Raw genomic sequence first — 13,842 nt, 5'->3', positions numbered from 1 at the left:
ACTATGGAAAAGATCTCATGACACCTTCAAACTCATCATAATATTGTTTAATTACTACATATATAATTAATAAAGTCAATAGATTATATTCTTCGATGCTTTGAGTGCTGATATTGATATAAATATGCACTGTTTGTGTGTGCTGGAAAAGATGCTATACATATTATATGCTTCTTTTCTTCAAAATATGCACAGAGATAACAAATGGGCTCTCTTTTTTGTGTATATGTTTGTGAATCCGCTATTCCTTTTGATTATTTCTTTCCCCAATGATTCAGAGTAATATTAAAATATAAATGCATGGCAATGTTGAGGCATTATGAACAGAATGATTACGCATGAAAATAAATCCCACGCGATCTTCATATATATTTTTGAGCTAGCCACCACCGCCAAGTATTTGCTTTTAAAGGGACCTTTTCCAGGTTTACAGTCATCAAACTATTTGCGTCGGCACAGAATGTTGCCAGGAATATTTGAAACGTGATGTTGAATATAGATGGATCATGCCCTGTACATGTACAAAAGTATATGGTAATGAATAAAAGATAGTTTAAATTCATCAACTATGCTGCGTTCTCATCAATTTCAACCAGCCCACAATGTTTTATACCCTGAAAATCGATTTGAAGGAGTCATCATTTTTACAGTAAAATCCCTCTGCGGCGGTGGAATTTTGATTCTTGAACCCAGCCATAAAGCCGCGAACTAAACAGGAAGCAACTTAAACTAGTGTTGAAGTCAGAATATTATCCCACTTGAACTGCTTACGAAAACCATTACTATTTTAACTAGTAAAATTTTCATTCAATATTATGAAATAGTCTCACTTTTTCCATCTTAGTTACGGCTCCATGCTATCAGACCTCAAAGATGCTTGGTACACAGAAGTGATTGATTCAATTAACTGGCCAAAACATCTCTTATTAATTCAGTCGGAAAAGTCAATCAAGGAGTTGATGAAGTTTGAAATCTAATGAAAAAATTTGCGTCGTTGGAAGCTAGAGTTGTTGGACTCTGCAGTACTGGTGGCTGCTGTTACATAATGTGTATGAAACCGAATGTTAATTCTCCGGTACATTACTGATTAGGAGTAATCTTTCTCTTTATCTTTTCATGTGCTGGTAATGTATCCAACGGGTAGTACTATTTAATAGAATAAGCTGAAAAGGAAGCATGCTTATGCAATGTTTCTGTTTGTACTAGTAGAGGGAGTGTAGGCTATAGCTGCAGCTGGATTGGGTTGTACTAAAATACCTGATTGTTTACCTTTCTTTTTTTTAACAGAAGAGTGTCATTCGTCAATGGAATAGCATGGGAGCCTCATGATTTTGTATAGTGCACCATTTTTATTTTCAACAAATAAAAAGTAGGAAATGATCAAGTTCAGATGCTTCAGTTTCTACAATACATTGACAAAGCAGGCCAAGATTCTCTCAATCATTTGTTATATATAACTTGACCTAACTTCTTCCCATTTATGTTTAAAAGAGAGTAATTTGTAATTAACTAATCAAGCCTTTTAATTATAGCCTTCCATCGTCAATGGCTTTTGGCGCATGAAAAGATGTCATTGTGTAGTCTTTCGGCTTGAGCTAGGAAGTAGCCAAGCCGTGAGTTTGCATTGGATTCTTAAGAAAATCTCATGGATAATTCTAGCTTGTTGTATGGTTGGTGGCTTGGTTACTTTTCCAAGTATAATTTTGCTTAGTGGCCACCAACTCAACCTTGTCTTAACTGTAATATTTTCCTTTTCATAGAATCCCATGATTAGCTCCAATGTTAAAGCACTCTAAAACTGCAATTTTAACCGATAAATTAGAAACAAAAACAGGAATCAGAAATAGTCAGTTGTGCCTCAAAATTAATGAAAAGCTAGCAACGACCCACCACCTCGCCTCCCCTTTGAAAGAGACCCCTAATAATCCAAGAATTAATAGCTGCAATCTTACTACAACTGTGTTAGGTCAATTAGAAAACACGTTAGGCAAGTTTAAATATCAAGATACTTTGCACCGGCTGCAAATTTTGGTGGTGTTGTGCCTAAATTTAGAATTTTCGGTCACAGTTGAAACCGCATTACATCTTGCCTTCACACACTAGCGCAAACACGCAACAACTACAGGGGTATGTGTTGTGTGTTGATGATGGGATATAAATCATTCCCCGTAAAAAACCACACACACACACACTTTATATTCTGGGTGCGCACATTGTGTTTGTCATCTTGTCGGTGTAAACTGAGCTAATGCCACCCACCAATTCAATGCGATCAATCATATTATTTCACCCACAATCCGGTTTGTCGTTTACAGTATCAAAATTGAACAAATGGGTTTGTAACCCAATGGCCCAAAATGACAAAATAGGTTGGGGGGATTAAAATATTGGAATAAATAGTGTGTATTCTGTTCTGTCACATTTGAGGTTACTGTCACCTGGTTACTCTTTACTTACCCTCCTATCAGTTTGTAAGATATATTGTTATTTTCTAGTTTTCATCCGTAAGTGTTTGGTTAGGTTAATTGCATCTTGATATTATGTTAAATCTGGCTGAGTGCTTACATAAGATGTCGACTACCTAGCATTGATTTGAAGGCCGCCCTGTAAATACCTCATATTAAGGCCCAAAACCAAAATTAGGCTTGCTAATGAAAAGCAAAAAGGTCGCTTAAAAGAAGTAAATATATACAAGCATTTCTTGAAGAGTAACGCTATCAGAATTTACTTTTGAATGCAGAAATGAGTGTGTGTGTGTATAAAATATGATATTTTATGATTAGGTGTTATTTTATTTTTAATTTAAAATTATTCAATTACTTAATGACACATATTAAAGATGTATCTATTTGCATATTCAAAATAGTTACGCATAATTTTATTATTTTGTGAATACTACATAAGTAGAATATCTTTATGAAATCCATGAAGGTAAATTGGACCAACAAAGTCTCTTCTACTGATATATCAAAATTAAACTCTTAATTTATTTGATTAAGTAATTATGAGATCAATCATTATATTGGAAATTTATCTTATTTATTGTGATTGATTCGATTTTAATATAAGATCCAGTTCGAATGGGTTTATATATATATATTGGATGGACATTCACTCTCTAACCATTTATGTCACAAATATCTTTACAAAATCCATAAAGGTAAATTAGACTGATTAAATCTTTTCTGTCAATATATTAAGATCAAACTCTTGACTTACCTAATTCAGTGATTATGAAATTAGTCAAAATTTAAAATTTATCTTACTCAATCTAATTTATTCGAATCTAATATAGTCATCTAATTTGAATAGGGTTTTATATATCAACAAAACTATATGTATCTATTTTTGGTACATAATTTATGTACACAGATAAGGTGTTATCATATGATTAAATGTTTCTTTATTATATAATGATACATATTTTAAAATTATCTAATTACATAATAACACATCACTACATATATAAATTATGTATAAAAAATAGATACACATAATATTACTCTTTATATATATATATATATATATATATATAAAATGTGTGGATTTATTGGACGGACATTCACTGTCAAACCATTTATGTCACGAATATTGGGCCCAAGAATTAAAAGTCCTGAATTGGTCCACAACATCTACAAACATCCCAACTTCAGATTTTGTTGGACATCGCCACGTGTGCAAAATCAATTAGTTGGTAGCTAGGCCCCATCTGACAAACACGGCCGAGAAAGACGCCGTAAATAGACACAACAATATTCAAATACTAAAATTGAAGCTTTAACTTACGTTAAATTATTTGTTTTCTCTGATTTAGCTGTAACCCACGCGCCATAGGGAACCCTATTTCTTTCTTATCTATCTTTCTTAAGAGTCTCTTATCCTATTTCTAGAATAAAATGAAATTTAAGTGGTTAAAGGGAGGCAGACTTTCTCTGTCGCTTCTTAATAATAGCTAATATCTACATCAAATATTTGTTTTGTATGCATTTATTTTCACTTTCTTCGACATTTTTTCGGTCATATTTTTGTTTAGAAACTCGGTAAGTTCCGCTTACAAATCTCTTGTATCTGAAGCTTCCACTTTAACTGTTATTATTTTACTTTCTGCTTCTACTTCGAACAACTTTCTGTGAGTTAACCGCAAGTAGATCTGGTTCAGTGTTGAGTAAAAGCCGCTTTCTAGATATTGCATGCGAATCTATTTCTGTTTATACGGTACGGACTTAAAATTTTGTCCTTTAATCATATGTAAATACATATGCCATTCTTCGTTTTTTCATAATGCCATTTTTTTGTTCTTCTCTAGCTTGTGTTCCTGCTCGTCATTATTTGAAAGTCAAAAACTTTTTGCCTGAAATTCTTGTTTTATTTTCACAAAACAAAGCGGGTCTCTGCTTAAATGTTGTTGGTATATTTGTAAAGGGCTTCGGTATGTTGCAGAATTCCTTTTAGTCGATTTTTTTTTTCTTTTTCTAATTTTTCAGGGTTTTCAGCTAATTTTTAAGTCATTGTAAGTTTCTGCTTTGCACAGATGAGAAAATTATATAGGAAATTGGTATTGATTAAGAACCCTTTAATGGGTATGAGAAAAAATGGCCATTCTCACTCAGGGAGGATGTTCAGTGATAGAAAATGGATTTTTCCATTTTTTGCAAGCTTACTTATTTCCATTACTCTCTTTTTGTCTGCTACTTTTGGGTTTTTAAGCTCTTCTTATAGCGGAGATCAGTTGCCATTTGATATCATTTCAGTTGCAAAATCAGACGATTCAAGTGGGTATTTTGTAGAATCAGATTTGAAGAAATCATTTGATCCAAATGGTGAAATGAAAATAGAAGCACCTAGATTAGCTTATCTTATTTCGGGAACAAAGGGAGATAGTCATAGAATGATGAGGACTTTGCAAGCAGTTTATCATCCGACAAATCAGTATATTTTGCATCTGGATCTTGAGGCTCCACCCCGCGAAAGATTAGACTTGACACTTTCTGTGAAGAGCGACCCAATTTTTTTTGAAGTGGATAATGTGCGTGTCATGGCACAATCCAATTTGGTGACATATAAGGGTCCTACAATGATTGCTTGCACACTCCAAGCAATTGCAATTTTGTTAAAGGAGAGCTTGGAATGGGACTGGTTTATAAACCTCAGTGCGTCAGACTATCCTCTTGTGACACAAGATGGTAAGTATCACAGTTTGCTTTGTCATATGTTTTTGAAAGAATGGTCGTTGCTTTCATTTCAGTCCTGAATGCATAAATTACTGCCATTGTTGTAATAAAGATTCTTCGGTTTGACCTCATTAAGGAACCCAAATATAATTGTTGCTTGACTTTACGCTGTTTTCACTCATGTATGATCCTAAAAGTTCTTAAGTTTTTTGTCCAACTTATCTTAATCTTTTGTGAACTGCATCGTGATAGATAAATTTCTCTGGGTGTTTACTCTGCTGGAATTAAGCAAACTCTTTCTGTTGTTCCTGGACATTTATATGACTATTGTAATTCACTTTTCACTTCTTGAAAATCTTAAAGAGAACCATTTTATTACTGGAAAGTGTTCATATTATGTGGACTTCTTCTTTGCAACGCTAAGTCAGACCTTTTAGTTGCACTGAGGGTCTTAAGAAGGCTAGTACATGTTTAATTTTGTGGTCTTGAACTGAGGAATAGTTCTATCTCATTTGAGCTAGCGATATGCTTATATGCCTTAAGTTTGGTAAAGTTCAACACTCTGCCTTCATTACTTTGGGAATGTGTCTATCTAGGCCATAAATTGATGGAATTTTGAAGACCAAAGCCATTTCTTGGATTGGATTGAAATGGGCAGTTTCCTCTTGGGTGTCAAAAATGTTCCTTAGCCTTTGTCATAAATTCACATACAGGTGACATTTATGAATATCTTCCTGGTGAACTTTTGGTAGTTCAAGGTCTTGACTATATCCTTATGAGATCCTTGATACCAGCCATGATGGGAATCTTATTATTACATTAGTCTAAGCTGTTTGTGGTACTCTTTTAAAGTTCTCATAGTTTTGCATTGTTTATATATGTATCCTTTGACTTTGTTTGTGAAAGTAACTCTGATATGATTTCTGTGCAGATATGCTATATGTTTTCTCAAACATGTCTAAAAATCTAAATTTTATTGAACATACTCAGATTGCTGGTTGGAAACTGTAAGTATTAAGTAAATAGTATTTCACTACTTTATTCCACTTCCTTCGACTGCACCAACATGACATACTGATGGCATACTTTATGTACTTTTTAATTGTGTTTGTAGAAACCAGAGAGCAAAACCAATCATTGTTGATCCAGGCCTTTACCTGTCAAAGAAATCTGATATTGCATGGACCACTCAACGGCGATCGCTTCCTACGGCTTTCAAGTTGTTCACAGGTGAGTTATAATTTTTTTTCATTTATTTATCAAGTGAGCTATTGTTAACTATTGGCCTAGTGAAGTTACGAAATTCCTTTATGAACCTTGACCTTGAAGTTTTAAAAAGGTAGTGGGCTTTTAGTTCAACTAATGATATCACAAACAATGTTGACAAACTGCTGGGTGATAAGCCATGAGGGAGTTCTCATCGATGATATGCCCAAGTTTTCTTCGCTACTCCATGCTTTTGTTCAACCTTGGGCTATTGGAGAACCTGTTTTCCATTGCAAATTAATTTTGTGCAGTAAGAAAAATTGATTTTCACTATAGTATAATAATTGTCAGATTGCATTAGAGTTATAATCCTGAAAAATATATATAGGGTACTAACTTAGGATACCTCTTTGTTTCTTTGGCCGAAATAATGTTTGTTACCTAGCAGACTTTAGAAGTTTCATCTAAGGTGGAAAGACTGATTTACAGGATCTTGTTGATGGATTTGGCTATCTTGCTGGTTAAGGATCCAAGGTGGAGAAAATTGTCACTTAATGCCTTTCTTGGGGTTGAAAGATTATAGCTATGAAAAATCTGAATCTGGTTGTTTCAGGAAGTTTTAATTTAAACAAGAATCAGATTTCCTAATTTTTTGTTCTTATTTAGTAGTTTTTAAATTGCTTATTCAAGCAGATTTATGTTTCCTACAAATGGCCACTGAATACACAAGTTTGTTGTTTTCAGTTTTATGCAAAACTCTCACATTATAAAAGTAAAAAATCAGGTTTCTTCCTCTGATTCTTCTATTTCATCTCATTTGTTTTCTCCTTCTGTTCTCACTTATTTTCTATCTTACCAGTTCTACGGCTCTGGTATACTTAGTTCTGTAGCTTTAAGTTGCCTTAGGCCAGAAAGTATTTATCTGAAAAGGAGGTCTTCATCAACTGTTATTAAAACCTCTGTTTTGTTCCATTTTCTTATGTAGATGAAAATTTGAATCAGGTTATCCCTGTGCATAACCAATTTCAAACACATTTTTCGTCGTCATGTATATAGGTTCAGCATGGGTAATGCTCACTCGGACATTTCTTGAGTACTGCATACAGGGATGGGATAACCTTCCTCGAACTCTTCTAATGTACTATACGAATTTTATCTCATCTCCAGAAGGGTATTTTCAGACGGTTATCTGCAACACGGAAGAATTCCATAACACAGCAATAGGCCATGATCTTCACTATATTGCCTGGGACAGTCCTCCCAAGCAGCACCCTATCTCTCTGTCAATGAAAGACTTTGATAAAATGGTTAAAAGCAATGCTCCATTTGCTCGCAAATTTGCCAAAGATGATCCTGTCTTGGACAAAATTGATAAAGAACTTCTAGGCCGCACAAGCCGTTTTGCACGTGGTGCTTGGTGTATTGGGAGCTCAGATGGTGGAGCTGACCCATGCTCTGTGCGCGGTAATTATTCTGTATTTAGACCCGGCCCTGGTGCTGAGAGACTGCAAGAGCTGCTTCAGACATTGTTGTCTAAAGAGTTTCGAAAAAAGCAATGTTCATGATCAAAGGTGAGTTTTTCAGATTTTGATAACCGGAAGTGTACATTAGTCATAGATCATAGAGTTTATGTAAAACAAGCTAATTTTACCTTAATATAGGAATTGAGCATTCAAGATATAAGCAGTGTTAATGTCTGTTTTACCGAGGGTTCAAAGATTGTTTCAGTCTCTGTAAATTGTTAAGGTAATTATTGAATAATTATGACCTGGGTTATGAATTGAATGAATATACGAAATGTTGAATAATTTATAGTATTATAACACTATCTAAAAAAGAATCTTAATCCTAAAAAATAGAAAAAATAATATACATTAAATTGGAATGATGTCGAATAAGATAATTGAGGAACAGAGTGGGTTGAACTGATAGTATCAGTAAGTGGTCCATCCTCAGAATCCCCACCAGGGAACTAAGCCCACCTTTTGCAGCTTCGGCGGTCCACCCCCCTGAGCACTCACCATTCGGGCTGTCAGACGAGAAGAGGTAACATCTGTGGACATGATGTTGTACAATTAAATGCAACCCATTGAAGAGCTCCAATCATTGGTACACCTCTGGCCCGAGACACTTATTTGGGGCCTTCATTGGGCCCTGCGGGGAGACTTCTAGGCCTTGTCTAAACTGCCCATTGGTTACCCATAAAGTTGGCCGCATAGTAAGCAATCTCTCGCCTGATGCTGTCAAGGGCCCTTGCCTGTTGGGTGTGTGCCGGTATTAAAAATGGCGCAGGCACGGTGATAATTATATAATCAATAAAATTAGGCGAATTCACTTTTCAGTGTATTGATTGATATAATATTTAACATGTATTATTATATTTAAATTAAAAATAAAATAACATACATAAAATAAAAATTTGTTATAAATAGTCATAAATCAATGTTGCGAGAAACAGAGTAACACGAAATCTTTGCTAATATCTGCTCAACTGCTTTGGCAAACAGCTTCATCCAAAGATATCCCCGAGCGAGTGAATGGAAAACAATGTCATCAAAAACGCCAATTCAAGGGTTGACAGCAGAGTGCAACTCAAGCAGCCTCAAACGTGGCCAACACAGTTGCAGCAACCAAGCAACAGCTTCAACATTTTTCTCCTCATTGCTGCTCGCCACGAGCTGCATGAAAAGTGATATTGAGCTAATCAAACAGCATTATCAGGAACATTTGCGGCCAAGAGTTTTAAGGAGACCACAGTATGGCATATGTTATGAGACAAGTCTCAAGCAACCTCCTATAAGTAAAAGGTAGCACTCAAGATCTGCACAGTTTAGCACATAAAACAGAAATCTAGGTGTAGATTGAGCAGTCAACTGCAGTCAAATCTATATCATGCTAGAAGTAAATCACACACCGATATAAGCCATAGAAAATCTAACAAAAGCAGCCAACTAAGAAACTTTTAGGCTGTTAAACTCTCCTCAAAATGGTGTGAAGCTGACCCTATATGCATTTGGTTACAAAGATATTCCAAATCTAAATCTCTTCCAGCTTTAAAAAGAACTTGAATTTCAACATTTAAACTTGAGGAGGCCAGATCTGTTTGAAACTTGAATCAAAATTAATTAGTTTTAGACCTTAGAACTGAATCACATATCCCATTCTCATTGACAACTACATTAAAGGTTGTTCTTCTGAAAGACGTTACGATATCGTCTTTAAATTCATCTAGTGTAACTTTTGTATCTGCATATGCAAGAATTTCACGCCAATTCACTAACTCTTTCATTTCATCATGCTAACACACCACAATAGCAACAAACAGGGAGCTAGGAGTTGAAGATGTCTTCAATGGAATTGTCAGATTGTTCGAGAGTACATTGAAAAAAAAAATTCAGTACGAAAAGTAATAACAACAAAGAAACTAATCTTACTTTGAAATTATTCCGTTTTGTAACTGAATAAGGAGAGATTGTGATTGCATGCAACAACCCGGTTGTGAGAAAGCCTCTCAGAAACTGGGTAGTGGGTGACTTAAGTTTATATCCTGGTGATGTTGTGTATCTCTCACTCGTGCTTTCATTTCCTGAAATTTAGCTATGCAATGTTAATTGAATAATTGGCTGGGATTGAGGAAAGTAATCGGTTGAGATTGAGAGAATTTATTAACATACCCATCAAAATATTTGTATCTTGAAAATGTGTCTAAATCTCAGTAAACTTGGGTTGCTTGCAAGCCTTGCTGTATCTTTCATGTGAGAGATTTGCAAGTGCGTTTTTCATAATTTGAGGATTATATTAAACGGCAGGCATCATTGACAAATTCCCATCCCTATCTAAGCGGTTTAATTCTTCTAGATTTGTCTTCGACACATGGGTTCCCTTGTAGGTGAATCAAACTCAGAAGTTTTCATTTTTTTTCAATTAATGCAGTATTAGCTTCGAAACCATGAATGTATGAGGAGGGTTTCAACAAAAGGTTAAGGTTTGTCTAGTAATTTACTACATTCTCTCTCAAGTTTCAACAACAGCAGGGGCATTAAAGTAAATGAGTATAAAATACTTGGAACTTGTGAAAAATGTCAACTAGTGGCCAGAATCAGCGGCGGGAAACATTTGCTACATACTTCTTCACCTTTTAAACTCCGCCCATTGAAGTAGTTGCATGGTTCTTTTTACATGACAAGCAACCCTCACACACTCTGCCTTAATATATACACTATTTCTTTTCTCTTTGTTTGGCCTCAGAAGAAAGATGGGTGTGGGTGGATCTCACAAAGCAATGAGCAGCAGTAGCAACAGAGGAAGACCGTATGGGTTGATGTTGCTTTTGGCATTTGGAGCTGCATTGCTCGGAGTAATGGTACTGCACAAGCTCCGGGAGAGACGCATCTTCACCCTCCTGGTCAAAGAAAAGGACCATCAACTCATCTCCCTTCAGCTTCTCTTGCAGGTTCTCTATCTCATCTTTGCCAATGCCATCCCTTACATGCATCTTTACTTTTTTGTAGTTTTACTACGTGTCAGTCTATTTGCATGCCATCTATGAACCCTCATGCAACAATTTGTTTACATGCGTATTTATCTGCCGGATATATTTTTCTGATTTGCTGAACTAGATCCGAATTATCCATAGGATTCTCAATCTTGGTTGATTTTTTGGTTATTTTCTACTGAGAGGGTTTGATGAGGAGAGCAAATTCTCAAATCTCAATGCCGGAGGAGAAATCTCATTCAGTAATTACACGCAAAGGGTGAATTGGGTTTCTCAATCTGAGGGCAGAAAAATAAAATTCAACAATTAAAAGTATAAAGTTTTTCTTTCTGTTTGTTTGCCTGAACAAGTAGAATCACAAGATTTAGCAGTATTTTAATTTGCTAACGCTTGTCATCATATTTGGTTCACACAGAAGGAAAAGGAATATAACAAAGATTTGAAGAACAAAAATGAAGAGATTAAAGCAAAGATGTACACCCTCAGTACCCAAAAGATGGAGCTTGACAGAAGGCTTCTCGAGATGCAGTCTACAGTTGATTCCCTAAAAGATGAACAGAAAACCTTGGAGTCTGCATTGGAGGAGATGAAGAATGAGATCAAAATGCGGAGAGAAGCTGAAATAGCTTCAGCTAAAGAAAACTCTCAATTGACAGCTCTAAAAGAAAGCTTGAAGCAAAAGGAAGCTGAAATTGAGGATTTGAAGCGCGCTGTTGGATTCCTCATAGAAGCGCCTGCAAATTTGACTGATTTGAGTAGAGAAAAGGACGGACAGTCAAGTAATTACATTGATGTAATGCATGTTGAGAACTCAACAAGAGTTGAAGATGGAAGTATTAAGGGGTTGACAGTTACTAATATCAGGGAAATGACAGTTGAACAGTTGCCTGAGGTTGAGATTTCTCAAGAAGATGATTTTAAGAATAGTGTTGTCAGAGAAAGCGTCCATGAAGGTGGTTCTGATGTAGGAAAGCAAATGAACATCAATAATTTGATGGAGGCAAATGTTAATGCTGATGAAAACGTTTCAAAACTAGGAGAGAAAAATAGCAATGGAGATTACCGTAATGAAACTGAAATTACCGAACACAGGGTGCTAAGGAAAGCAGAAAATTCTCAAGATGAGAGCCAAGAAGTTCAAACGAATTCTAAAGGTGGGAAGAAGTTAGAGATTCTAGATTCCAGGATTGATGCAGGTTCAAGATTGAGAGGGAAACATAGCCATGTAGGTAGAACAAAGGGAAAGAGATGGAGAATGCTTGCTAGAAGAAGAGATCCTGAATACGATAGACTACTGCCAAGCATGAACCGAAGGTTTCATAGACTTGATCGAAATATATTAAAGAGCAAGAGAGAAAGTCGAATTTCTAATGACAGAATTGGGAAAGGAGAGACGAGAGCAATGGATGAAAAACCTGAGGAAGTAAGAAAGGCAGTGGATTCTGAAGATCCGGAAAACAGAGACGAGGGGGCTGAACCACAGAAATTGCTGGTGGAGCAAGAAAATGAAATGTTGAAGTCCCATGATTCTACAGACATGAAATTGCAGAGGAATACAACTGTTAATGATGAACTCACTAAAACTGTAAGTTATGCTGAGAAACAGAAAGCGGGTAAATTCAGGCATCCAGAAGAAGATGAAGAGGGCAATGGCACTGTACAAGAGGTGAGTAGCGGGAACAACCATGAAGAAGAAAACATAGGTAAACAAGTAAAAGATGACAACAAACATGAATTAACCGATGACATGCAGGTTGAAGATATTCAAGCAAAAGAGGCTGAATCAATTGATGGTGATTCTGTCAGGGAATCTAATTCCGATCCGGAGGAGGATAAAGAACAGTACAAGGAGGAAATAGACGAGTCCGAATTTTAGTTAAATACTAAATCTTAAAATGTTTTTTCTCTTTTTCTTTTTTCCATTCCAGTGTGCCTGCAGTGTTAATGGTAGATAAAACTAAATATCTGTTTTCTTAGCAATCAAATTGCATCCCTGACAGACATTTATAAAAATAAGTACATTCCGTTAAAATTTTTATGAAGGTACTTACAATTGCTAGTTGAGTTTCAAGCAGGAGAAAGTAAGAACTTCCAAATAGGCTCATAAAAGATACCTAGATTTCGAAGACTTGCATTAATCAAATTAAATAAGGATAAATAAAAAGTTAAAATGAGAACAAATTAAAATTGCAAAAATTCCTGAAGTAAAAACGAAATCCCCCAACACTTTCCTAATCAAATCATTTGTTAATGTGACAGACGGGCTTATCACGTTCAGCTCTCAACATATCTTTTCTTCTTGAACTCGCAGCACCTGCCTTACTTTGTTATTTACCACTACAATACTCCTGTTAACTCTTCTTTTGATAAGAAAACAAACAAAAAAAGAAAAGGTGAGAACAAGTTATCCGAGCTAAAGTACCAAATGCAGCTGCAGCTGGATGGACGGGACTGAAATTAGAAAGAGGCTGCAACCAAAAGATTTCTCATCTTTTCTTGTATGTTTCTGAACATTGTGTTTATGCACTCCTATTAAATAACATGTTTCTTTTTTTGTTTTTTGTTTTTTTGTTTTTGGCCATTTAGTGGAGTAAGAGAACTAGGTGAATAACTAACGAGCACCATGTACATCAACATTCTGATGAAAGGAACAGTAATGCAATGCAACCATGCCAATGGAAAGTCAAATAAAACCTCCTTTACTCAATGAACTTATGCTGTAACTCTAGTTTGTCTACTCTTGGCACTGGCACCAAACAAACAAGTCAACATATGTCAAAATGAATATCTAGCCATACAGACTTTATTACAGCAAAATGGATAAAATGAAATTTGACATGGTACTTAGTGCTCCTCAGTCAGTCCTACATGGTTGAATTTATGGATTAACACACAAAACTGTGTGGGGCATCATGTTTAAATAGTAACAAATTATTTTTTTAAAGAAACAACTATCTGGTCATCACTTCA

The 13,842-nt window shown here is 35.5% G+C and overlaps 2 protein-coding genes across 4 annotated transcripts; both read left to right on the top strand.

The window, feature by feature from the left end:
- The first annotated feature begins 3,898 nt into the window (after positions 1–3,898).
- LOC123222624 (beta-glucuronosyltransferase GlcAT14A-like) lies at positions 3,899–8,185 on the top strand. Of its 3 annotated transcripts, none has more exons than XM_044645482.1 (5): positions 3,901–4,215; positions 4,752–5,183; positions 6,103–6,178; positions 6,286–6,401; positions 7,434–8,185. In XM_044645482.1, exons 1-5 carry the CDS (start codon positions 4,191–4,193, stop codon positions 7,940–7,942), a joined length of 1,158 nt encoding a protein of 385 aa, XP_044501417.1. In that variant the 5' UTR covers positions 3,901–4,190; the 3' UTR covers positions 7,943–8,185. The 3 variants fall into 3 exon arrangements, with proteins under 3 accessions (XP_044501416.1, XP_044501417.1, XP_044501418.1); XM_044645483.1 differs by having other exon boundaries at positions 3,904–4,215; positions 4,708–5,183; XM_044645481.1 differs by having other exon boundaries at positions 3,899–5,183.
- Positions 8,186–10,491: 2,306 nt separating this feature from the next.
- On the top strand, positions 10,492–12,904 carry LOC123224419. Its single transcript, XM_044648072.1, has 2 exons — positions 10,492–10,830; positions 11,288–12,904. The coding sequence occupies exons 1-2, from the start codon at positions 10,633–10,635 to the stop codon at positions 12,746–12,748; spliced, it is 1,659 nt and encodes a 552-aa protein (XP_044504007.1). The 5' UTR covers positions 10,492–10,632; the 3' UTR covers positions 12,749–12,904.
- The last annotated feature ends 938 nt before the right edge of the window (positions 12,905–13,842 follow it).

Source organism: Mangifera indica, chromosome 8 (genome assembly GCF_011075055.1).
Source record: "Mangifera indica cultivar Alphonso chromosome 8, CATAS_Mindica_2.1, whole genome shotgun sequence".
NCBI lineage: Eukaryota > Viridiplantae > Streptophyta > Magnoliopsida > Sapindales > Anacardiaceae > Mangifera > Mangifera indica.
This window is presented reverse-complemented; position numbering and strand designations above follow the sequence as displayed.